Raw genomic sequence first — 27,407 nt, 5'->3', positions numbered from 1 at the left:
GAGAGACCGAACTGCGGTCTAGTTTCTCAGCTCTTGAAGCCCCCATTAAAGAGCAGCTGGCGGAGCAGAGGATTGAGTTCCGGTTCAATCCACCAGGTTCCCCCCATTTTGGAGGTACTTGGGAACGGGAGATAAGGTCTGTGAAGACAGCTCTTCAAGTGGTGTTGGGAGCCATACGGTGACAGAGGCAGTTTTGCAAACTGTGCTGATCGAAGTGGAAGGGATCATTAATGCAAAGCCTCTTGGGTATGTCTCTTCGGATGTAGCGGATCCGGATCTAGTCACACCCAACTTATTGCTAATGGGGCGACGAGATGCATCACTCCCCCAGGTGATTTATGCTTCGAGTGAGATGCTGGGAAGACGGCGATGGCGCCATAGTCAGATTCTGGCGGACCATTTTTGGTCCAACTTCCTGCGTCACCATCTGCCGGATCTTCAGAGGAGACAAAGATGGCAGGGGGAAACTGACAACTTGACCATGGGACAAGTGGTTATGGTGGTTGACTCACAACTACCGCGAGCGCAGTGGCCCATCGGAAAGGTGGTCAAGGCCTGTCCAGGGCCAGACGGTCGGGTGAGAGCGGCTGAGGTGACAATCAAGGGACAGACATATCTTCGACCAGTTGCCAGATTAGTCAGACTCTCAGCCTGGGAGGATGATGAGGCCTGTAAACCCAATGATGCTTAGACTTTCGGTTGAAGAGCAAATTTATCACTTAAATTTGGGGGCGGCTGTGTCCGAAAGTCTCCTTATATTTCAATCGCATCGCTATAAGTGCAGTGTTAATTTCTGCCGATAAGTTCCACTTTGTTCTTACTGTTTGCTGCGGTGATGACGTCACATGCTTTTACGACGCTCCTGCCGTATCACGAGTCCGAGGAGCACTAGCCATGTTTTTTCTCCATGAGTGTGGGGGAATAGCGATCTCCAGCCGTGTGCGTTCCTGTGCAAATGTGAGTCAAAATCCCTCCAGTTCTACGAGTCTATTTCCACTTATAGCACGGGTTGTACTTTGACATTGATTACAGGGGGTTTATGCTAGGAAATTTATCGAGAGTGGTAGAGGCATGTGACTTACCACCGTAGCATTTGTTGCGGGTTGGATCTGTGTACCGCGGTTGTGTTATTTAGCCACAAGAGGGCACTGAAGACCATGTAATTGCTGACCTTTCCTAATTTGGGGGCATTAGGTCTTTTCTGTTGTCTGAGATATATAGATATTCTTGTTTCCTGCCTGTTTAAATGGGATTGTGGGACTTTCTTATGTCAGAGCATTCAGCTGATTATTTGGGTTACAGATCATTATATTGGCATGATGTTGGGAAGTGACGAGTGTTATATTTATATGTGAAAATTGTTTCTCCTTGTTTCTTGTTATTCAGAACCACACGTCTGTCCACCCCTCCCACATTCGTTAAGTATGCCTACTGCTGTACTGTTGAGCTGCTATTAACTTCCATTAAAGTATATCCGGACATCACTCTCTGTGCCCCACTCTCTGACCGGAGTTTAAGTCCTGAGGGAGCTATCATCCCAGCATCCCAGAGATAACTCTCTAACATATGTATTACTTTTATGTATTAGTCATCTATTTGTTGTAATCATCTATCCTTACAGATGTTTATTACACAAAATAAGTTATATTATCACACTTCTGGCCACATAGCGCTGATATTCACTGCACATGCCCATATTAACTTTTTCCAGCCAGGTGTTTTCCTTTTCCCATTCCTCCCTGTGCTTTTGCAGCCTATTTTTCTTTCTCTGAGCGAACAAACATTGCTGCTCTAATGCTGGGCTCACACTGTGCGATTTTTGGCCCATTTTGAGACGATTTCTGAGTCGTGCGACGGATTTGGTGATCAGACCGATTTTGGCCTTCATCGTGCGTCGTGTAGTATACGTGGGGTAACGAGAAGCGATTAACACCTCACGACCAGCTCCCGATCATCAATCGCTCGTGAGGGTGTCACCGCAGCCGCTCACACTGCGCACGCGCAAACACGTAAACGTCGGTGAAAAAGACGGAGCAGCACAGCTGTGCAGCGTGTGATCTGGACACAAGCCATGGAGGCACAACTTGTAGAACTTTAGAAAGCTCATCCGAGCCTTTTCGATGTGGCATCACAAAATTATCACGACCACAACAACCGTGAAAACAGTTGGATTTACACTGCTGCTTAATCACAGCTGCCTGATCAGTGTTTTTCATTAGCAATTTAGCAAAGTTGATGGTGGTGGTGTGTGTGTCTGTGTGAGTGAAAGACAGAGAGAGCGAGCGACAGATTGTCTGTTATAACCTTCATTTTATGGAGGCACAGTGTGAGCTCTCAGGTCGCATCAGAGCATCGGGCGGTATAGTGTGAGACCTGCATCGTGACCTACCAACTTCTAACCCCTGCGAGTCAATCGTGCAGTTTGAAAATCGCACAGTGTCTGCCCAGCTTTAGGTGTACTGTCATCCGAGACTTGCACCGCAGTGTCGGCGTTTGTTTCCCTGTTGGCCATGCTTGTTGTTGTGGTCATCTGTTGTCTTCCGGTATTTTCTCTGTAAGCGACCTTTCCTCGACCAATGAGATAATCTGAATTGTCATACTCGAATTGTCATAAGTGTGCTGTCAGCTCATTGGTCACAAAGCAGGAGAGGGGCTGGGAATTATGTTTTCAAACAAAGCGTTAATTCCATTAACATTTATAGACTACTTTTGATTCTCACTATATTACGGGACAAAGTGCGTCCCTTATTAGCTCAATACGGGACGTGTACTTTTGTTTCGAAATACGGGACGATTCCGTATTTTAAGGGACGGTTGGCAACCCTAGTCATGTCTGTCCCGTCTGTAACAACTGAAAATAAAATAAAAGAAGTAATATCAACAAAGGTCGATCAAATGGACCAATACGGCAAGGCCGTGATGATCCATTTGGCAAAGTAAATCCATTGGGTATCCTTGTTGGTCTTCAGACAACAATTCTGACGGCTAAAGAACCAAAAGGGACAGGCAAAAAAAAAAGAAGAAGAAAAAAAAAAAGACAGCCTCTTCAAAGATGCAGACCTAAACAGATTTTAGACAGACACACACACGCACACACTGACACAACCCGACACTCACACTCTGTCCCTCTCTTAAGCTCTTCTGGGTGTTTCTCTAGCACAAAAACTGCAGAGCCCCAGAGAAACACAGTCATGCCGTATTGAGGTCAAGAGGTTTGAGCCAGTAAAACCTGGCCGTTGTAAGAAGAGGAGAAGCAGTCAGTAAACTGTAGTGTTGCTTCAGCCCCTTTATTGCTGATTAATGGCACTCGGCTGAGAAAGGGAGCATGACTCTTCTCATCTGCGCCTGGCTAATTGGCCTAGTTAATCCACACGCCCCGCATCCAAGGCTGTGCGGAGCGATTAGTCAGCCTGTCGAGTGCATGGCTCATACCATTTGGAACTGAATAAGGGAGAGAAAAAACGAAAGGCAGCAGCTGTGGCGAAATGGCATTCTGTGCTTTCTGCAAGATGGTTTCAATTAGCACCTGCTACCTCCCACGCCACCCCGTGCTTTCTTATTATTTTTTCTGTTATCTTTAATTTTTTCTCCCCATTCAGTTTCAACAATTACTTTTCCAGCACCGCCACTGTGAAAACAAACCTATATAATCTAGTCAAAAAACTCATAGAACATCTTGTACTTCGTATATTTGTGTAGATTTCACCCCGTGTTTTTAATAACGGGTATCTACACTGAACAGCTATGATGATCTAAAACATATTAGGTAAAGTCTATGTAGCATTTCCTAATGACTGGTGAGCCCAGTTGTAAAATGTAAACAATATGCGCTCTTGCAAGACATGTCCTTGAACTTTGTTGCAACAAACCTTTAACTTCCCCAGCACGAACACTCCAAAGCAACTGTTCAGGGAAGCTTAGCCCTACTTGAAAAATTATTGCCAGAATTGACAATATAGCGAGGTAACAAGTCTGTCTGTCCGTCTGTCCATCCAATTATCACTTATCCGAGTTGCAGCAGTCTAAGCAGACATGCCCAGACGTCTCTCTCCCCAGCTACCTCCTCCAGTTCACCTATGAGGAAACCAAGGCATTCTAGAGCCAGACGAGAGACCATAATCTATCCACCGTGTCACTGGTTCTGCCCTGAGATCTCCTCCTGCTATACATGCCTGAAGTGTCTCACCTAAGGTGCGTCAAGAGGAGGCACCCTAGTTGGATGCCCGATCAACCACAATTGCCTCCATTTGATTTAGAGGAGCAGCAGCTTTACTCTGAAAAGTATCAACAAAGAAGACAATGGCTCACACTCAGGGTTCAAAATCCAAGAACTTCCTGCTTTCCCCACACATTAACACTGCTAAAAGTTTCTAAATATCTCGAGCTTAAAAGGAAAGGGCTTTAACCAATGCAGTCCTCCATTGCAATTTTATGATTGCTAGATGAGTTTTTTGGTTGGCTCTATAAAAAAAATTAATCCACCCATCAGCATATACATGCAAAAGATTTTGCTTACATGATACACCTAATATAGCTCTCTCCTATATCTTATCTATTAAGATTAAGTAGCCAAACAAAAGTCACCACCTGGATTTAACTAAGCAAACGAGTGCCTCGGAGGATGAAGTGATACATTCATCATATCTAGTGTCTACTTTAAAAGCCAGTGGGGGCAGTGTTGTAATCAGGGGATACTTCAGTTGGTCAGGTGCATGTTCAGTAATGTTATGTGCCCAGGTAAAATTAGTCTGCAAACGACCAGAATATATTAAACGGCCAAGTTTTGCCATCAACATTTTCTATTTCCCTAGTGGCAAAGGCATATTCTGAGACGATCATGCCGGGATCCACTAGGCTCAAACTGTGGAAGAGCAGGTCAAGAAGCATTAGACATCATTTTCATGGATGAACAGACCAAAACATCCAGACTTAAACCCCTTTGAGAATCTTTGGGATGTGCTGGAATCCATCTTTGCCATTATCAACGCAAAAGAAAAAGAAAGAAAGAATGAATGAAACGCCAGATGGAAATGAAAAGTTGTGACACTGCATAGGCATATCAACATAATGCCATGGCCATCATCAAATCTAAGGGTGGGCAAAAAAATATTACAGTGTGACTTTTTTCCTTTTGTTTATAATAAATAATGGGCAGGACTTCTTATATTATTCCTCGTATACACATAATTATACACGTTCTGTACTGCTCAACATTATGCAATATAATTTTGGAAGTTGTGCACTTATATTCTGAGATGTGAGTAGGTGTTTAGGTAAAAGCTTGTGAATAACATTGAAAGTATTTAGCACTAAAGTTGAGGATCTAAAGCTATTTTAAAGCCACCAGATTGTGCCAGAATGTGGTCCTAGCACAGAGACATGAGCGGTATGTTTTCATCTTTTCAGATCAAAGAAAACTAAAATATTTCTGGGCCAGAATGCAAATTCCAGGTCTAGTTGGAGCTGCGAAAAGTATGTTCTTATTTTTCAGCCTCTTTTGGGACAGGAAAGTTGGAAAAAGATATGCAGTGCACGGTTTGATAGACTCGAACCTGGGTCTCCGCATTAGACTTACACTGTATGGATTTTGGGGTTTTTATTTAATGGGACTAGAGCAGTCAGAACTGAACCTGTAGAAACAGAGTAGATTTTAGGATATGTTTGCTCAATTATGGCCTTTCATACCTGTAAATAAAGAAGGTCCTGGTTTGGTACCTTTGCAAAAAAAAAAAAAGCACACCCATTCCATATTCTTATTTATTATTTTCAAAATTCAGCTATTTCAGAAGTGTAAATGGTTCATTGGGAACAAATCTTTTTGCTAAAACAAAGCATATATTGAAACCAAAAGTGTAACAATAAAATACTCTGAAGTGGTTTTGAGCCTTGCATCCTTCTCTTCATTTCAACTGCTCTCCACAGTTGGGTAATTCAGCCCATTGAATACGCGGGCCTGTATGTGGTTAACCTCACTTTCAGATACAATTACGCCCACCTCTCTCGCTCGCCTCTCTGTCACCGTGTTTCTTACTGGCCCTCTCTAGCTACAGGTGAAGAGCTGCTCTTACAGATCGAGGCCTAATTTTTCTCTCAACAGCTTCCATTGCCACATCGTTCCAGCGGGATCTGCTCTTTCCATCCAGCCGGCCAGAATCAAAGAGCTGTTGACACAGTCTGAACTGACTTGTCAAGGCCACCGTGTCTGCATGACATTCAGTTTGCATTACAGAGCCTGTGAGTGTGTCGCAGTGCTGATGCACTTTTGTGTTATCTGCTAGATGGAAAGAGACCGGGCATTAGGACACTGTAGCCCTTCAGTATACAGATGTGAGTGTATAGTATGGGAGTAAGTGTCAGTGGTCCTGACGTGTGTGTTTGCCACATGAGATGTGGTTGATATATAGCTTAGTATTACTTCTATGTAGACAGACACTTTGCTATTTTTTTTGTACCTGCAATAGCAACTGCAGAGTGTGAATACTTACACGAAATACATGTCTGCAACTGAGCAAGACCACATGTTCATTTCAGGCAGATATGCAGAAAAATCCACACAAGTACAAAACTCACATATGCATTTTCTGCTCTCGTGTGGTTTTGCTTAGTTGCAGACATATTTTTTGTTTGAATAGTCAAAGATTGCAGTTAGTAAGGTTAGTAGACAAAAGCTCTAACAATCATCATTTCTTCGTCTAGCGTTTCCTTAATCACAAGGGGCCACTAGAGCAATTGGAGTCCTGTTTCCTCTTAGTCTGTGTGTTAAGCAAATGTTTTAACCACTACACTAGAAAGTCACTACAACATAGACTTATTTTAAAATGAATTCATTACATTTAATCATTGTTTGTAGTTATAATCATTAGCTGATAGGTCTATTCAATAGCAGGCTGGTAGTCTAGTCAGTGGTGAGAACAATGAAATTATATCAAATTTACTTAAAGGCTGTTTAAATCTGACTGAGGAGGAAATTTCCTACATTTTCAATGTACACCTGATGCAAATTTATCTTGCAATTAATCATTTGTTTGCATTTTGTTTGTTTTGTTTATCATTATTACTGTTGCTACGATCATTGTTGCTGTTGTATTGCTATTATGGGTATCACTGTTGTTTTTACTGTTGCTGCTACTGCTGTTGTTACTGTCCAGTTAAATCTTATTTATATAGCAACAAATGACGGTGCCTCAGGACCCTACAATAATATAGAGAAGACAGAAAAAACCCAACTATCAGATGAGCTCCTATGAGCAAGCTCTTTGGTGACTGGAAAAGTTGTGTAACGCTGATTGCTTCTATCATGCAAGCCCATAGTCAGCAGCATCTAAACTGAAGTTAATGTTCCCTTTCAGGCGGCATGACAATGACACATAAGCACTCTTTCTTCAGCATCAACATTTTCTCTCTGGCTTAAACACTGAACCAGAAGAGAGATTGATTGGTTGGTCTCTTAAACATTCTGCCAATTTAACATTTGTTATTAAACCCCTTTAATTAAAAATAAACATGATATTTGTGACCAGAAAAGGGGTGATACTTTAGGGAATGAGGACAGCTCGGGATCCATGGTGGTAGCAAACAGCAGGCTCAGCACTCTGGAGGCATTTCACCCTGGTGACACCAAATTTTTCTTTATAGTTTTATGATGCAGTTTAGTACAATATAGTATGATGACACAACAGGAAAAAAATATTATTAAGATTATTATCACCATTTGAGACCTCAACAAAATTCTGGATCGCTGCATGTCTAACAAATACTGAACCTATGTGTGGCTTTTTAAAAATCACCATTTTTTTTAATACAAAACACATAAAACAAGATTTATTGGTCATATTTCTGTTTTCATAAAGTCAATATTCCAACAATGGTGCCTTATAAATACAAGAACAGTTGGTAAGAATCAATGCAACCCCCTCAAACCCACACACATCCGTCTTACACTTTAGGGCAGCAAAAATAACACTTCATTGCTTTCATTTATTTAGTTAAGACTCTATGTCTTGCTGATCACTTCATTACTGCATCTCAGTCTAGTCAAATGCTATTCTGGCTTTCTTTCATTACCTTTTTTTATTCAAAGCTAAAAATATATAAAGCCTCTGGATACATAGTCCTTTCTGTTTATATGTAAAAGTAACCTAAGTAACAGAATCCCTTGCAATTTTATCAACTCCAGAGTAGACCCCAAATCAAAGGATCAAAGAGGGAAAAAAATCTTCCATTCGCCGACAGGAATGCCAGTAAAAACATGATTGCAAGGCACTCATTCTCCCCTGTGGTGCATGTTGCTATATTTGCCATGAGTGGACCAGAGAGGCTGGGAAAGACGAGGAGTCAACCTCAATTAGGAGTTGGAGTTGTTGGGATCTTTCTCCTGCCTTTGTCCTCCTCTCATCTCCCACAAGAGACTATGGGGTGAGAGTGCTCAAGATGAACTATATCTATGTAAGATTAAATATTTGTGTGAGTGCATGTGTTATTTTTGTTTTTATGTCCAGAAGAGTTGTTTTTCCCAGTACTTCTTACTTTTAAGGTGAACGGTGTAAAAAGAGTCATTGTGGGGATATATCTGTGGTTGTGAAAAGAGTTCCGGTCCTATAGAAAAGTTTATGGGAAAACGCTCCTGGGACTTGGAACAAAACACCAAGTCGATTTTCTAAATTCTCAGGTATAGAAAGGAGAATGCTCCAGAGTTTGTTCAATTGTTAATCACAAGTCAATACCCAATGAGCACGCAGTTTTCACAGTCAGATCCACTGCCTTAGTTCTTTTTCCTGGTTGTCAAAACACTAAGAAACCCTCAAATTCACTGCCTGTACTAAATGAAATTGCAAAAGCTATCATAACAAATTGGAAAATAATGCTCGGTGGAACATTTTGTGGTTACTGAATCAGCAGCAGTCAGTTCGATAAAGTATCTGAAATGCATAGCTTTCATGTACATCATGTATCATAGCAACCAAAGCATTTCAGCAGATAAAACACTAATAATTCAAGCACTCTTGCCTTGGAGTTTTCAGCCAGCCAAGAAAGCTTTGCTGTCCAGTTCAATTTATTAGGGATAACAAGTAACAAGTTTCCAAATTAATTCTATTGACACCTTAAATGAACTGAATTTTTGGTTTATGAAGGAAAAATAAACTCGACTCCTCAGATACACTGGTCTCTATTTACCTAACCAACCTTTACATAGTATTCACTAAAGTCTAAGGAGCTTGGAAAGAAAAGCGTCAGGACTTCTTTGAGTTGCTTGAAGACGTTTCACCTCTCACCCGAGAAGCTTCTTCAGTTCTAAGGTCAAATGGTGGAGAGTCCCAGATTTAAACCCAGTGGGAGTTTCCCCCCAAAGAGGGACAAAGGACCCCCTGATGATCCTCTACCTAATCACATGAGCCAAGGTCTGAAAGCGGGTGTGGGTCACAATCAGCCAGGGTTTCGGGTGAGCTCATTGTGAAACCTAACCACACCCTATCATGTGATTTCCTGAGGTCAGATGGCCCAGGGTGTGAGTGGGCGTTAAGGCGTCTGGGAAGGGATCTCAAAACTGGATTATAGATGGCAGACAGCTGGTGTCGTAAACCACCGCCTCTGTTCAAAGATGGTCGCTCACAGTGGACATAAATGGCTTCTTTCACTCCTCTTTCAAACCATCTGTCCTCTCTGTCCAAAATGTGAACGTTGGCATCCTCGAAAGAGTGACCTTTGTCCTTTAGATGCAGATGGACTGCTGAGTCTTGTCCCGTGGAGGTGGCTCTTCTATGTTGTGCCATGCGCTTGTGAAGTGGCTGTTTGGTCTCTCCGATGTAGAGGTCTGGGCATTCCTCGCTGCACTGTACAGCATACACCACATTGTTAAGTTTGTGTTTAGGAGTTTTGTCTTTCGGGTGAACCAGTTTCTGTCTGAGTGTGTTGCTGGGTCTGAAGTACACTGGGATGTCGTGCTTGGAGAAAACTCTCCTGAGTTTCTCCGATACACCGGCTACATAGGGGATGACAATGTTGTTGTGTCTGTCTTTCTTATCCTCCCTCGCTGGTGTCTGATCTTCTTTTCTGTGCATCTTTGCTGACTTTATAAACGTATTCACTTAAGAATGCTTAAATGAGGCACAGCTCCACATGGCTTAACATTAGCATGGCTTGGCACATCGCTAGTTTTACAGTTATATATGTACATTACATAGTTTTTCAAATTATATTTTTCAACTATATTTTAAGCAACATAGGCATCTTAGATTAAAAAGTAGCAAAAGACAGCTGCTTGTTTAGGTCACTGAATAATAACAGTCAACCTATATGCTGTGAAGCTAATGCACAGGCCCGGGTTTAAATACGCCCAGAAGCCATTACGTTTCATCTTCTCCTGGTCTTTCTCCTAGTTTTCCTAGCTTTTCTCCATTGTTATATTGCAACAAAGACCGAAAAGCCTAAATAAAAGTGGCTAAAAAGATATCCAGCTCAACTCTGTATTTTAAAAATGTTACAAAATGCTAGAAGCTAACTAGCTTAGCCACAGGAAATAACAGATTCTTCTATTTGGCATAGGAGCAGCATGGAAATAGTACACAAGCTGTTGACATTTACAGTTAGGTCCACAAATATTTGGACAATGGCACAATTTTTGTACATTCCCCTCTGTACAACACCACACTGTATTTTGAATAAGAGAATCAAGATGTGATTTAAGTGCAGGCTTTGAATATTAACTGAAGTGGTTTAAGAAAAGTATTTCAGGTTACATGTCATGCATTGTCCCCCGTTTTAAGAGACTCAAAATTAATTGGATGAACAAACATTTTTTTAAAATACAAGGATTATTTTTAATACTTGAATAAAAATTATTTGCAGTCAATTACTCCCAGAAGTACAGAACTCATCAACATTACCAAATGCTGTGTTTCCACCCTTGAGATGCTCTCATCAAGAGTGAAAGTCTTGGGTTTCACTCAAGTTTCACAAGAGAGAATGCCAAGAGTCCCAAAAGTTATTATCCATATGGATGCAGTTTCGCAGTATTTGGCTGAATCTAATCAGAGAATATAGCCATGTACAGTTCAGAATTCATCTTGTTACTTCTATCAACAGTCGCATCAAACATAAACACTACTGGCAAGCCATACATAACATTGCCTCCACAATGTCTGGCAGATGCTTCAGATTCTCTCTACACACTTTTCTCTTCCCATCATTCTGGTACAGGCTAGTCTTGGTTTAAATCTTTCCAAATATTTATTTTTCAGAACTGTTCAGGCTCCAAAGTGTGCACCTTGCTGTTATTTGTCTTAACCATTGAAAGAATGAAATAAGCAGCTGGCCATGAAATTGCTTGTCCAATTAATTCTGTGAATGGGGCCTGTGTATCATATCTACTATCATATGTACAACATTTACTCATTTGTAATTATTAAACCCTTGCTCTTTCTCCCACAGTGTTTCTGTTCTGCTGGAGTTTTTCCTTTCCACGCCAACAGTAAATCTAACACTAAGGTTATGTGATTCTTGGAGATTCTTTCTAATGTTATAGGGTCTTTACCTTACCATATAAAAGGGCTGTCATCGTGAACTAGCCAAAATCCACCGTGCTGGTGTACAGATGGTTGATAGACATGAATGTACATTGCAAATGCTGATTTTCAAAAACATGAAAGTGGCGAATTTGCACAGTGGACTTGATTCATACTTTACATAGATACTACGAACCAGCTTCAACAAAACAACGTTGGTGAAGTCTGGAGAGGCCTCAGAACCATCTCGGGCCACAAACAGCAGAACTCTCTGCCTGGGAGGGATGTGAGGTGGGCAAATGAACTGAATCATTTCTTCAACAGATTTGACTCAGCCATGAGGCAGTCTGCAACATCGGCTGCAGACTCACCCACCCCCACTGCTGCTGTTCCACCTCAGACACTTCACACCTCCTCTATTCACCCTGCTCACTCCCCCCCACCCCCAACAACAGCATCCAATACACACTCAACACAAGGCTCCAGCCTGTCTCTCTCAACCACCCAGGTTAGGAGGGAACTGAGGAGGATTAATGGCAAGAAGGCAGCGGGTCCAGATGGCATCAGCTCGAGGGTCGTCAGGTCCTGCGCGGACCAACTGTGTGGGGTGATGGAGCACCTCTTCAACCTGAGCCTGAGGTTGGGAAGAGTCCCACAGCTCTGGAAAACCTCCTGTGTTGTACCAGTGCCAAAGACTTCACGCCCCAAGGACCTCAACAGCTACAGGCCGGTGGCTCTGACATCCCACCTGATGAAGACCCTGGAGCGGTTGGTCCTGGCTCAGCTTCGGCGCCTAATAAGCTCATCACTGGACCCACTTCAGTTTGCCTACCAGCCCGGCATTGGAGCGGATGATGCCGTCATTCACCTCCTACATCGTTCCCTCGCTCACCTGGAGACCGCTGGAAGCACTGTGAGAATCATGTTCTTTGATTTCTCCAGTGCCTTCAACACCATTCTTCCCTCGGTTCTAAAGGACAAGCTGGTGAACTCTGGAGTGGACCATCACCTCACTACCTGGATCCTGGACTACCTCACCGACCGACCACAGTATGTGAGGACTCAGGGCTGTGTGTCGGACAGGGTCGTCTGCAGTACGGGGGCCCCACAGGGAACGGTTCTGGCTCCGTTCCTCTTCACCATCTACACTGCAGACTTCTCCCACAATTCCACCCAGTGCTTCCTGCAGAAGTTCTCTGATGACTCTGCAATAGTCGGCCTCATCACTGATGGGGACGACAAGGAGTACAGAGGACTGACCCAAGACTTTGTGGACTGGTGCCAGCTGAACTACCTCCAGATCAACGCCAGTAAAACCAAGGAACTGGTGGTAGACTTCCGCAGGCACAAGCATTCTCCACTGCAACCACTGAACATCCAGGGTATGGACATTGAGGCTGTGGACAGCTACAGGTACCTTGGTGTTCATCTGAACAATAGACTGGACTGGACTCATAACTCAGACGCCCTCTACAGGAAAGGGCAGAGCAGGCTGTACCTGCTGCGGAGACTCAGGTCGTTTGGAGTGGAGGGCCCACTCCTGAAGACCTTCTATGACTCTGTTGTGGCTTCTGCTATCTTTTATGGTGTGGTCTGCTGGGGCGGCAGCATCTCTGCTGGGGACAGGAAGAGACTGAACAGGGTGATCCGAAGGGCCAGCTCTGTTCTAGGATGCCCTCTGGACCCAGTGGAGGTGGTGAGTGACAGGAGAACGGCGGCTAAGCTGTCATCCCTGATGGACAACATCGCCCACCCCATGCAGCAGACTGTGACAGCACTGAGCAGCTCCTTCAGTGGGAGACTGCGGCACCCACGGTGTGGGACGGAGAGATTTCGCAGGTCTTTCCTCCCCACTGCTGTCAGACTCCATAATAAAGACTTTAACTGATCAAGCACACACATCCATACATATGCAATAATACTAAGTGCAATAATCCTTTCTGTCATCGTTGTATTTTTACTCAGTTGTATATAGTATTTGTATTTGTATTCTATTTTTATCTTATTGTATATTTATTTTATTTTATTCTACTGTATATAGTATTTTATTTTATTCTATTCTGTACAGTTGTGTACTGTATTTATTCTTATTGTATTCTAATTTTTGCCTCATAACTTTTGCACTGTCCACTTCCTGCTGTGACAAAACAAATTTCCCACGTGTGGGACTAATAAAGGTTATCTTATCTTATCTTATCTTTATAACTATATTGTAGGAGAAGAAACAAAAACAAATTGGGCCAGATTTAAGAGTAGTCCGAGCTCTGAGACAGACTGATAATTTATGAATATGCTTACTGGTTCAAATGGACAACACAGCTGAACAGGAATCAACAACACATTTTGTTTGTGTGTGTTTGTTCAAACACAGTAGAGCCTCCGTACCATTTTCAGCCGTGCCTTCTGCCTTTTATAGGCAGGACTAAACTCGTTAATATTTCCATACACACACACACACACACACACACACACACTATCTGCTCACTGTTTACTGTAGCCTCATGTAAAGGTACAATTTGCTCACTTGAATTTGCTTCCAGCAGGAAATCTGTTTCTGGTGGTAAATATGTGGACAGATGGACAGTCAGGTAAAAAGGGGAGAGGTGTGAGGATGACTAAGATCGGCGCTGCAGTCTCTTCCTGGGTGACCCTCAAACTGTGCAAACACGCAAACACATACACACCAACACACTCACGCACGCACACATACATGCACACACAGCAGGCGCAGGAAGAAGGAACACACGCTTCAGAAAACTGGCACACAATCTCTAACCCTCTGCCTCTCTCTCCCTGCTGCCCTGTCTTCCTGCATCTTTGTCCTTGCACAGAAATAGCATAAATATTATTCTGAAGCTGGGAAAATCCCATGTGTCCATCTGACTGACACACACACACACACACACACACACACACACACACACACACACACACACACACACACGTCTTTTAGGTCTATTTCATCAGCATCTTTCTCATCTCTCCTGCTTAGCTTTATGCACAGAAACTTTAAAAGGATCAGATACAGTAAATAACAATAAAAGACAGCTGGTAGAGCATTAATGTAAAAATATGTTGCTAATTTGACTTATCCGTCGATTAAAATGGGCCACACTATTGCACGCATCTCATCTGCAGATTTTTTTCTTATTATTGTGTTTTAATTTTTTCTGTTCTTGGCTGATAAAATTACATAAACATCTTACTCCAGACTGGTGGAAATGACTAAAACTTTCCCGCTGTTCCCAAAGGAAAAGATTCAGGAAAATAATGGGCTGATTAACCAGCACTATGATTAACTGACAGCTGTCACAATAAAAGTCAAATACATCAGTGTTACATCAGTTATGGAGAAAATACAGTAAAAAGAGTGTTTGTCTTCTCAGTATTGAAGAATAGCGGTGATGATGTTACATTCAAATCGTATCTTTTCTCGGTGCTCATACCTTCGGTGGCACACAAGCATGCAGGGTGTAAGACTCTGACCCACTGAGCTCCAAAACCTCCTGAGTGCAGTGCACATTGTACTCACCTTATGTGGGTCAAGACTGAAATCTCTGACTTAAAACCATTCCAGAAATAGCCGTGGGAGTAATCACCACAGAATTCATTAAGCACAGCTGGAGTGGTGAGACACGTAAAGATGAACGCTTCTGCTTTGAAATCCCCCGGGGAAAGTCTTTCTGTCCAGGACAGACTGCTGAGCGTTGCACAATCCACACAAATACACAGTGGCCTTATTGATCCATTAGACGGATTGTAACAAGTGACACTAAACATATAACACACTGTCATGGCAATTGATGGTTTAGGGAGATAAGCCCTATACACAGTAATAGGGTTAAATGTCTTCTGTTCTGCACTGATAGTGTCCTGTTATATAAATCGTTGCGGCAGCATCTATTATGAATGAAGGAAGGTTTAACGCGCTGCCATCTTCCACCTTATAAGAACACTGCTGAGATAAAAGAACGGGCTTTTACCGATAGGCGCTCGCCCCGTGTCCATCTGTACATGGGTCAAACAACTAAAAATGAATGCAAAGACAGACTGAGCTGTTACACATGAGCATAACCCAGTCATTGAGAGGGGGGGGGGGGGGGGGGGGAGTTACACACTGGCACAATACTGCGAAAGAAAAAGTCATTTTGTAACAGATGCTCAGCCAGTGTGGTAGAACGTTATCAGCATGTTTGTGGCAACACCGAGCCAGCCGTTTATTGGATCTTGTCAGATGTCTCTTCTGCCTCTCCTCTCCGTGCCATTTCTGGAAGCCACAAAGATTAAAATCACAGTGCTGCTATTGCTCCTGCCACTCTCAGTTGCCGTTTACAGACACACAGAAGACAACCAGCACTTCTCACTTCTTCGCTTCACCATCTCACCTCTGTCCTCCAGCCTGTGACCTGGAAAGTGACCTCAGAAGGATGTGTCCATTCCTAAAATGCATCTCAAGGAGACACAAAGCTTGCAGGAAGAGCTTCCCTTCATAGATAATCCTAAGTATGGCTGCTGGAGCTGTTATGAACACTGCTTCATTTATCTTACAGAGGCTATAATACAATAGCTGTAGAGAACATAACAGACCCAGGTGGTGCACACAAGAAAATTACTTGTTATTGTCAAATGTATGTTGCCTCAGATGTTTGCGATTCCTTCTTGCCTCCTCAACTTGCATCCCAAATGGGAAGGACTAGATTGTAAGAAGATGAGGAAAAGAATAGGGGGATGGAAGTAAAAACAAGGAAGAGGAAAAGAGGGAAACATAATCATGCATATCCTCTGTCTTCGGTGTCTTCATTATTTCTCCCTCCGAGGCCTCTCCCAATGCTCTTTTGCCTTTGTTTGTTAAAACACAGTGTCATCTTATTACACTGCATTGTGTCTCAGCAAAAACACACAAGCAGCTCCCTGACAATTAACTACCCACTCTCAGCTGAGTAATGCTGCCGAGCCTCCAAAGAGACCCCTTTTTAATGTCACCAGATGACACTGTGTTATGCAAGCAAAACACTGTGACTTGATCTGCTCAGACAGTCTGATAACGGGGAAATATTGCAGTTGCGGTGGTCAATACTGCACGGAGTCTGCCAGCGTACTGAAAATGAAAATGACATCCTTCCTTTTGTTGTGCTTCAGGGTGCGGCCAGCGAGCGCTGCTGGTCTGGCATTTCCTCGCCTCATTAAGGTCTTGATTTAGACTGTCTGATGAGCTCGCAACGATCCAGCCGCACAGACTCACGGAGGCACTGTCGAAGCTACTGAGACCCCTTTTTATTAGTTAAATGGAAGCTGAAGAGGTGATTTCAATGTTGACTCATCATTTAAGGATCACTTGGAAGAAGTTTTGTGTTACTGGACTTTAAACGGGGAAGGGCCTGCCTAGGGTAAACTACGTAACAGAGATTTGGCACATCACAGGCAGTGCGAGGGCCAAACACTGTTACCATGGTAACCTTGGCACACCATATCTGGCACGAGTTTACAGTAGCGAGTGAACATGAGGGAAAAGATATGGAAAATGTATCTTGTAAATCAAAACTGTTTTACAAGATATGACACAGGGCAGGTTACCAGATGTCTCTCACACCCGCACTCATTTATTGAATAAACACAAATCTGGCAAAGCAATATTGTACGTGTGTGTGCACATAAGTGCATGTGTGTATAAAAACAAGAAAACATTAAAGAGAGAATCTCAATGATCCCCTATGGGAAAGCATTTGGCAAGAGTAGGGACAAAGAACTCCCTTACTCTACTACTTTTGCATTGTTATACACTAGCTGCCACTTCAACTTGTTCAACTGCTCAATAACATGAATATCCAATCAGCCAATCACATTGGACAAATTCCACACAAGTATAGTTGTTGACAGGCTGGTCTAAGTATTTCATAAACTCAAAAAAAAAATGCAACCACATAGGAAGGCAATAACTACTCATTACAACCAAGGTATGCACAAGATCATCTCTGAATGCACAAGAAATTGAACTTTGAAGCAGATGGGCTACAACAGCAGAAGACTACACTAGGTATCACTTCTGTCAGTTAAGAGTGGGATCCATCCTGGGGTTCAAGCTGCTGCTGATGGTGTAACAGTGTAGGGGTTATTTTCTTGGCACACTCTGGGCCTTTTAGTACCAACTAAGCATCATTTAAACACTACAACCTACCCGAGTATTGTTACAGATCATATCCATCCTTTTATGATCACACCGTGCCCATCTTTTAGCAGTCATAAAGCTCAAATCATCTCAAGCTGGTTTCTCAAACTGTCCTTTTGGGATGTGTTGGAACAGGAGATTCTCAGTATGTACAGCAGACGAATCTGTAGCATCTGTGTGATGCCATCATGTCAAATCTCTGGAATGTTTTCAGCACCTTGTTGAATCTGTGCCACGAAGAATTAAGGTAAATGGGGTCCAACAGATATTAGCAAGGTATACCTAGTGAGTACCTAATGGCTGATGAACATACTTTAATTTCATTTTGCGTTCAAAGTTTGCATTAATAGAATTTTCATCAAATTCAATCAATGTCTATTTGACTGTGGCTGCTTCAAATCAAAAAAACATCATCACCGCCTTGTAGGAGGAGAATCACAGTCAAGTTGAAACTTAAAACACTTTCCCGTCATTATCTATTCCTTCTCACTCCCAATCCTCTCTCCTCCTCATCCTCTTCTCTCTATGTTGCAGAGTTTTAATGAGAGCTCTTTGTCTAGAACGCACACTTTGGCAATCCTCTTAACAGTGAAACAGAAGAAAGTCTCACAACCCTCTGTATTTAGGGGTGCTAACTGGCGCACAGATTAAAAAAGCCTTCTGGGCATGGCTGTTAAGGCCCTACAATTCAATTTGACAAGCTACCAATTCCCCCCAGAACAGTAACAACCAGTATATTTGACAGTGTGAGACTTTAATGACCTTTGAAACCCATAAATAGCACTGCGAAATCTGCTGAAATTGAAAACACTACCTGCTCTAAGATAATATGATTCATACTATTTGACTATGTGACATTTTGCTGTAAGGCAAATTTGCTATAAAATTTGCTATAAATACCACAGATGCCTTTTTTATGAAAAGCTCTGCCATGTCATTGCTTTAATCATTTGCATATACAGTACAAGACTGAGGGGTGGGGGGTTAATCATCGAGCGCAGATGCAATCAGATAACATAAAACGCACATCGACACTGCCCAGAGGAGCCGTTACCATGATAACAAAATGGAAATGGCCCACTTTGTTGCCAGCGTGGCTGATAGTGGAGACTCCTCACCATCTTGTAATTCTAAATACTTAAATAAGGACCCAAACTTTCAGTTTTATTTCATGCAAATGTGACAGAGTAAATACAACACCCACAGGGATGTTTCCAAAAAGAAAATATATATATCAGAGTGAAGCAACAAAGCTTGGGTGTTGTTTGTAGAGCAACCAAAACATGATTTAATGAATTAACATATTTAGGCCATCTTCACACGCCAAGCACAGTGGGGCAGGAGGCCCCTTCAGATCTCAACAGCTTAAGAGGAGCAGCGCTGCGTCTCAGCCTGCTGTTGTGTAAGATGTTTATTGTTTTGGGGCTCCCCATCAGGAGCCGCGCAGGTCTCTCCGTCATGTTCCAACGCCCCCACGCTTCTGCTCCTTGATTGGTTAATGAGGTCCACAGCTCCGTTCAGAGCTGAGGAACTGATTGGCTCTACACCTACACCATCACGGCGGTCTCTTTGGAGGCATATCGGCCCTCGTATTGCTAACTGACACATACGTGTCGCCCACAGGGGTAGCAAATGTACCAACTGAGCAGTGGAGGAACCCACATCCAGTGCACTCATCTGACAAAGTGAAAACGATATCATCCCTTGATGAGAAGTAAAACAGTCGCCGGGTCGGGACTGAGAGTGGGCAAACTGGATGCAGTTGGTATGCAAATGTATTCCAATCACAACAAAAGCCACACTGGTTGCTATTATGGAGACACCACCATGAAAGTAAAGCGCTACAGACAACATGGAGATTAGACAAAGCAACATGCACGCCTTTCTAAGGAAAGCAGTGGATATAAATGGGAGGAATGTTGCTTTTGGAGATCAATGCATAAAATCAATTCTTTATGCACAGACGGAAAGCTGCTTTCAGCTGCTCCCTTATTCACAAGGGGTCACCTCAGAAGCTAGCTCTGCATTGCATCCTGACGCAACCCCAAAGTGATTTCTGTTTTAAAGTGGAGATCTTTCCTTGTCAGGTGAATGTGTAAATCGCTACACCGGCTTTATGCACAGACAATGACTTCAAAGTTATCTAGCTGTGGGTCAGGCGTAAGTCACTTTTTAAGGCAAACTCACACATTTTTCTCTTGTATGAAGCTCGAATTTTGTCTTTTGCTATCTTTGCTTTCTAGTTAAATGCAGGTTTACCAAACATAAGGTGATATAGTTCCCCTCATAGCCAAACAGTTTACAGGAAGAGTGCCAACAACACTTGGTTCAAATTTTTAGCATCTTTCTATCATTTAGGAAAAAAAGACAAGCACAAAAAGAACAGGATGTGTGGAAAGATTTCAAAGAACACGTGACTCGTCTCTTTTGTTTACTCTAACTTTAACATTAAATACAAAGTTATATGTTTTTTTACACATCATTATTGTTGACTGTTTTTGGTCATCTTTCAAACAAAGAAGGCATGTAGGTGGATGGTTGCAGAGCCTGATTGGTTTACCAGCATGCCAATACAATCAGCTGATATTAGCCATTTGATATTAGCTGTTGGTAGTGGCATTCATAAAGACTAATGAATGAATGAAAAGTGAAAAAAAATAAAGAAGATATTGGAGAAATCTCACCCCAACTATGACACGAGTGTTGATCTTGCATTGATTGTCCACCAGGGGGCGCTCTGGTGGACAATCAATGCAAGATCATTGATCAGATTTTTTAAAATACATAACATTACTTAATAGGTACTTGATAAATATGCGTTAAATGAAGCTTATTATATTAATTATGTTAAAATATGTCATTCAAATGAATCTAAAATTTACATAAAACTCATGTAAACATGTTGCCTAAGGGATTGCTAAAGTAGTAGTACTGGTATCTGGGAGGTATCTGACTGATATTTGTCACATTTCTAACAGTATGATTGTGCTAAATGTTAATTTGCCATTTCTTGATCTAACAACAAAGACAAAGTAGCTGTGCACACTTTCCTACAACTCCGTGGATGCAAATTGTCAAAACAATTTAAAATGAAAGGATATATAATTTCCACTCACAACACCTGCTGCAATATCAGCTAGAACAGGTAGTATGTTGTTAATTAATAACAACTTCTGCACTTGAGACAGCGCTACTTGGATGTAACTTGGCCGCAGGCTACAGTCAGTCACCGCGCAGACATATTGTGCACCCCTGTTTTCGCTCTGCTCCCTTTCATCTGCTCTGAGTAGTCACACTGTTTGCTCTATCGTTGCCAAAGCTCAACAGCAAGAAGCCAAAATGTGTAATGGGCCTCTTTGACTTAACCATCTCTTCACCCTCACACTTCCACCCATACAATTACACATCTTCCTGTGTTTATTTAGTGTTGCACTTATGCCTTCACCTTTGCCTCCTTTTTAGCGTCCTTCCACCCTTTCTACACTGTTACCGCTTCTTTCTCTTTTTCTTCTTCTTCCAACTGCCTGTCCAGACATGGTGCTCTCCTTCCAAACATGGCTCCTCAACTCTCCAGATGGCACAGTCATTTCCACGACTTCAAAGGATGAGGAGTAGGTGGGGGGGGGGGGGGGGGGAGGCAAGAAGGGATAGCAGAGCCTGCGCCACGGTGGCAAGTGATCCAACAAGCTGACGCACACTCGCTCACACAGAGGACCGCTTTCAATGAGACGATCTCGTGTTGGAAAGTTCAGGGAACAGAAGAAACTGTTTAACACCGAGACATCGGGGCTGTGTCCAAGTCACATTTTGATGCTGATGTCTTCATGTTTAAAACATTTTTTTCAATCCAAGCAGACGCACAAACATTCGTCACGTCATTTCCAACGCCCGTCCGCTTGTATGTTATGCACTAATGCAGCAAAACAGCCTCTTATGTATTTCTGCATTATCTATCAACAAGTGCACTCACATTACTGAATATGTTAAATGGACCAGATCATACTTTAAACAAGACAGCTGGTTTTCACTCTGCAGCTTTATCTGATTAATTCCCTTGATGCATAAATGCAATTTTTACCATCTGGGGTAAAGAACGTGTGTGACCTGTGACTAAAGCATAATCTCAGCTGTGTGTTTGCCGTAGGCACAAACAGTGTTTTCTATATATAAGTAGCAGCAGAGAACATTGTATAAGGGTAAATAAGGAAGAACAGTACAAAGAAACTAATAATAGACACGCTTTATATATTATATATATACTTTAACTCAAAATCTGAGAACACACATAGGCGCAGCATACTGTCCCAAAAAAGTAATTGAGATTGCATTTGGTTTTATCTTTAGCATTACTTGTGGATACAATATTTACCGGAGTATACTCAGATACATACGCTCACTGGCCACGTTATTAGACACCTAGTGACTGTTCAACTGCTTGTTTAAGCAAATATTTAATCAGCCCGTCACATGCCAGTAACTCAGTGTAAGTCGAGAGGACCTGCTGAAGTTCAAACTGATCATCCGAATGGAAAAGCAAGGTGATTTAAGTGAACACAATTTGAGTGAAAGGTGACTGAGGTGAAATTGGCATGGCCTGAGTATTTCAGAAACTGCTGATGTGCAGGGATTTCCCCATAAAACCATCTCTAGCGTTTTACAGAGAATGATGGAAAAAGAAAGAATATGAATATGAGTGAGTGGAAGTTCTCTGGGTGAAAATTCATTGTTCGTGTCAGAGGTCAGAAGAGAATGGCTAGACTGCTTCAAGCTGATAGGAAGGCAACGGTAACTCAAATAATCACTCGTTACAACCAAAGAATGCAGAAGAGCAACGCACAACACATCACACCTTGAAGCAGATTTGGGCTACAGCAACAGAAGACCACACTGAGCGTCACTCCTGTCAGCTGAGGACAGGAAACTAAGGCTACAAGTCACATGGGCACAAAATTGGACAATATGGAAGGTTAGAAAAACGCTGCCTGGTTTGATGAGTCTTAATTTCTGCTGTAACATTCAGATGGTAGGGTCAGATTTGGTGCAAGTAACATGTAAGCATGGATTCATCCTTACTTCAGATTGGTGGTGGTTTAATAGGGTGGGGGTATTTTCTCGGCATGCTCTGAGCCCCTTAGTGCCAATTGAGTATCGTTTAAACACCACATCCTAATGAGTTTTACTGCAGATCATATCCTTCCTTTTATGACCACAGTGTGCCCATTTTCTGATGGTTGCTTCCAGCAAGCAATATGTCACACAGCAACTCATCAAGTTATCTCAAACTGATTAACTGAACATGACAGTGAGTTCACTGTACACCAATGGCTTCCACAGCCACCAGATCTCAATTCAGTAGAGCACCAACAGCGTGTGATGCTGTCTTATCAATATGGACCAAAATCTCTGAGGAATGTTTCAGGCACCTTAAATCTAAGCCACATGAAAACTACGAAGCTGTCAAGGTCAAACCAACTCACTAATAGCAAGGTGTAACTAATGAAGTGGCCAGTATATGTATATTACATTCTGCCAAAATCAGTTTTTTTCCCCCCAACACAATAAATTTATGAAAAAAATAGAATGGGAATACGTAAACACAAATGGGCACAACAGGAGAGGGAGAGAAGGTACGGGGTAGTGACGTCTAGGTTGAGTGTATAATGGTGTTGGTGTGCCGAATTTAACTCAGCGCGCCCATCTGACAGGATGTATCACTGCTGATGTTTCTCCATCACAGCATTTTCCACGTACACTAACCACTGCCCTGTACAGCGCATCGTAAAGAGCGCTTTGTAAATAACAAGGTGTTTTAGGTGAGTCACATCCTGAGTGTTCCTATGGTGGCCTTAAATAAAGTAGGTTACAGTGAACGTGCGTGTTCAGGAAAACACAAGTAGATACGAGGTTGCTCAGCAAAAAAGGTATCACTTATAATCTTTTTATGAGTGATTCATTCTGCATTAATGAAATGAAAAAAAAAAAATGCATTGCGCGATAACCTCAAACAACATTACCTTTGTTATGCTTAGCAATAAACAGTCACCACACTGGGAGCTGCAGGGGTTTAGTCCCACACCTACACAGATCACTTCAGTAATAAAAACATTTATTTTGCCATAACCATACTTTGACAGGATTTGCCACTGTGTGGTAAGGATGGGTAATCACAGGAGAATTATTAAGAAAAAAAATGTTATCTGGAAGCTCTAGGCAGCCGTTAATCTGCCTGCGCCTACGAAATCATAAACTATCAGCCACGCTGGGAAAAGGATAAAGATGAAGGATTCCAGGAGTTCTGCTACATCACCTTTCCATTAACTCTCAGAGGCTGAGTGCTATGTCAGTAACACATGTCACCTTTAGCCAGCATAGATACGAGCATCACAATGACTGCCAGTGTTGTAGGAGCACAAGTATGTGACTTTACATGCCTGCCTCAGAGAAACAGCTCCACAGAGATTCCCTTCTGGAGCTCTGTGCATGAGTCTGCACTACCAAAGGGAGAAAAAAAGAACTCGTGCCTCGATTTAAAGCTTAAAGGAATCAATATTTGAACAAAAATGTATCTCAACTGTCCATTTTACTGTTCCACGTAATAACCATCATATTTTTAGTTTTCAAAAAGCAAAGCTTGTCTCGCTTGGACACTTTCAAAAACACAGTCTTTCTGCATCCGAGAACGTGTTTCTGTCAGCCTCCTCCAAGATGCATTCACTCCTCACTGACAATTAGCACTGCAAGCAGACAGCTCAGCCCGTGCACGCCATGTATATATATGAATGTTCATGCACATAACATTCCCATCTACTATAGCCTCTTAAAATGGAATGGGACGTCTGAGTTAGTGATTAGAAAATGTAAAGGTCAGGCGTGGCTGTGCAGATGTAGGACAAGGAGCACGCAGATCTTCTTGCATGACTCTGCAAAATGACTCAGTAAGTTTGGTGCAAAAATATCAACACATGCATGAGATGAAAACTATGTTAAAGTTGGTACACTTAACCATTCATCGCAGCTCATTTTATTATCACGCCAGTTTAACTGAATAGACATGAAATGTTCTATCATTGATCACTGCAGACGTTTTTTCCCCCCCACTCTTTCATCCTTATGTTATTTACATCCAAGAGTACTGGAAGTGATTCTGTGGTGCAGTGATTAAGATCCATGGTTTGAGGCAGGGCAGAGACACAAAACCCAGCCTCAGGGGTCACAAGCTAGTGTGCTCCCAGTGCCGGGCCCAAGTCTGGATAAATGGGAGGGTTTTTGCCAGGAAGGGCATCTGGTGTAAAATCTACACCAAAATAACATCTGCTACAGTAAATCCCTTGGGAAATAAGGTCCTTAAACACCGAGGTACTGATTGAGCCATGACAACACTTTAGTACTATAGCAGCCTGGGCACTTCTTACATCAGAGTGTGCTGATGTCTCCACTGGTTGACTCCTGGTATTATTTTCTTTATTGTTAAGCAACCCAATTGGTGACTTAAGTTTTCTTTGACCCCTGTAATAACTATTAAACTTTGCTCCTACTGTAATATCTTTGTCTCCCTCCTTCATCGCCCTGTTGCCATAGTGTTGGATATCTAAGAGAGAAATCTAAAACTGGCAAAGACGGCGGGCCACGGGGGTGTTGATTTCAGGGAATATATTGCAACCTGACTCAAGAGACACAAAGTTCTCGGTCAGTGAAAAAGAAAAAAAGAAAGAAAGACGTTCAGTGTTTTCCAAATAATCAGAATAGTTCTGTCTACACTGGAAACATGTTTACAAGGGTGACGTTTGACACCCACACAGAGGGTGGTGCTGTTCAGCTGCCACACCTGTTAACAACCTGACCACTAATTGCCACGTGAGCAGCAGCTGAAAGTGGTCTTTGTTAATGAAGAACTGGAGTGCCGGTATAGAAAAGTAGCACAGAGGGATGTATTGTACAGGACAGAGGTTGCACTCAGGTCCTAGATCTAATCTGCTTGCCTTTAAGCCATACTGTCTGAGGAGTACAGGTTACTGCTTCTCAGCTAACAGTCATGGCTCTTGGACTCATTTTCTGGTATGTTTTGTTGATGTTAGCACAATTTATTCCAGTTACCTCTAAATGAGACTTTAATCTGATGGCATCGTCTGGCTATCTTACAGGGTTTCCTGTATTTCTTTACCATTTGATAGTAATGGTGGTTCACCAACTATAAAAGGTAGTTGCTTTTCTCAATTTTGACATTAAGCCTAAACTCTGCAATTTCTATATAAACTTTCTCTCACTTTACAGGCTATGGGCATAGATATGGATATATGTATCCAAATAAAGCAGAGCCACGTGACCTAGTGGATGATGGAGATGATGACATTTTGACCTCGGATCAGGGTAACCAGCAGGCTGCAGACAACCAGCAAGCTGGATTTGTGTACAAAAGCTATAACAAACGTTCGACTAAACAGCAGCAGACTCAACAAAAACAAGCGAACCCACAAATCGCACCAAAGATAGAGGGACTTGTTAATGGTGAGACAAGACAATGGGGGCTAGTAAACCTTAATGAGCCACTCCTATTCCCTTGAAAGTCCAGCTCTGAGGTAGCTAACCCAGCAAAGCCCAAATTAGCTGCTGTAATGCCTCGCTCTGCGTCATTTGTTTATGCAAGCACTATGCCCCTCTCGACAAGCACTGGTCAAACTGCATACTATGAGCCTGCTTCATCCTCAACCTTTCAGGCTGTGGCACCTCGCAGCTATGAGTCCTGGCAGCCTGAACCAGTGAGCAATGGTAATGGGGTGGCTGATTCAGGTTTTGATTACCCAGGCCAGGACGTCGGCACAGTCTCCAGTGGATATAGCTATCGTTCAAGAAAGAAACCCAGTCTTGTGTTTGAGGAAGTATTTCGGTATCCCTCTGAAAACTCCCAGCCTCAAAGTACTGGTCCTGGCACTAATGATTATGGCCGATTACATGAGCAGGGGGTCTGCAACTGGGCAAACCTTCACATCAGTGAAGCCATCCTCTCCGAGTAACGTACGAGCCCAGCCTTTCTCTCAGTCTTGGAGGGGGGTTCTTGCTTTTTCGAAGTTCTTTGGAGGCAGGAAGCTTAAATTTAATAAGATGCTCCCCCGGCCACAAAATGCAGTGTTCAGCCCCCTGTGGGTCCAGGTTCCCTCAAGGGTCAAGGTTTACCAGAGTGTCATGGCTCCGTCAAGAGGTTATCAACCGATCTTTCATAACCCACATCCTTCAAGATATATTGTCCGGTCCAGAAGCAGCTACCAGAGAGGAAGGTATGTCCAAAGCAAAACCAGATACACTCCGGATTATCCTCACAATGGCATGGAAGGTGTCGAACGGCCTGCACAGAGCTAATCAGCCGAACTGTTTGGCATGGGAGTACACTCAAAGATATGCTTATTTCAAACAAAACTTGGAAAATGCTGACCATTGAAATGGTTGTCCAGGATATTAAAACTAAATGTTTAATGTTTGAAATACTCTAACAGTTCAAAGTTTCTGATCTGCAAATACTAACTTCTGCTTTCTTGCTTGCAGATGTGCTCTTTGACAAAAATAAACCTTTTTATGTTTAAAGTGTTTACTTTCCAGGCTGTTTTTATATTAAAATATATATATATTTCTCACTACTATACCTCAAACGATCACTATTGCGCAACTGCTAATGCTGAAAGTGGCTGTATTGCGCTTAACTTGTCTCTTCAGGCAAATTGTGACTGTCAGTTAAGGGGTGTGTGCCT

General features: G+C 42.5%; 2 protein-coding genes across 3 annotated transcripts in view; one reads left to right on the top strand and one right to left on the bottom strand.

Annotated features, from left to right (window-relative positions):
- prkcab (protein kinase C, alpha, b) overlaps positions 1-27,407 on the bottom strand; it is a 129,906-nt gene that overhangs the window by 101,856 nt on the left and 643 nt on the right. The window lies entirely within an intron of this gene.
- Positions 482-27,287, top strand: LOC147332540 (uncharacterized). Its single transcript, XM_086290438.1, has 5 exons — positions 482-671; positions 3,158-3,260; positions 25,809-25,864; positions 25,939-26,034; positions 26,901-27,287. Exons 1-5 carry the CDS (start codon positions 482-484, stop codon positions 27,098-27,100), a joined length of 645 nt encoding a protein of 214 aa, XP_086146564.1. The 3' UTR covers positions 27,101-27,287.

This window comes from Aulonocara sp. 'chitande type north' Nkhata Bay, linkage group LG4 (genome assembly GCF_057382095.1).
Source record: "Aulonocara sp. 'chitande type north' Nkhata Bay isolate Kocher_YH1m ecotype deep benthic linkage group LG4, A_spYH_male_GT1.1, whole genome shotgun sequence".
NCBI lineage: Eukaryota > Metazoa > Chordata > Actinopteri > Cichliformes > Cichlidae > Aulonocara > Aulonocara sp. 'chitande type north' Nkhata Bay.
This window is presented reverse-complemented; position numbering and strand designations above follow the sequence as displayed.

What these genes read in the sequence shown, in the direction of transcription:
- LOC147332540 (XM_086290438.1), top strand. Translation starts at nt 482, where the DNA reads ATGGGACAAGTGGTTATGGTGGTTGACTCACAACTACCGCGAGCGCAG. An exon ending in CTGGGAGGATGATGAGGCCT is followed by an intron (nt 672 to 3,157) that starts GTAAACCCAATG and finishes GTGTTTCTCTAG; the next exon opens with CACAAAAACTGCAGAGCCCC. An exon ending in AAGAAGAGGAGAAGCAGTCA is followed by an intron (nt 3,261 to 25,808) that starts GTAAACTGTAGT and finishes GCTATCTTACAG; the next exon opens with GGTTTCCTGTATTTCTTTAC.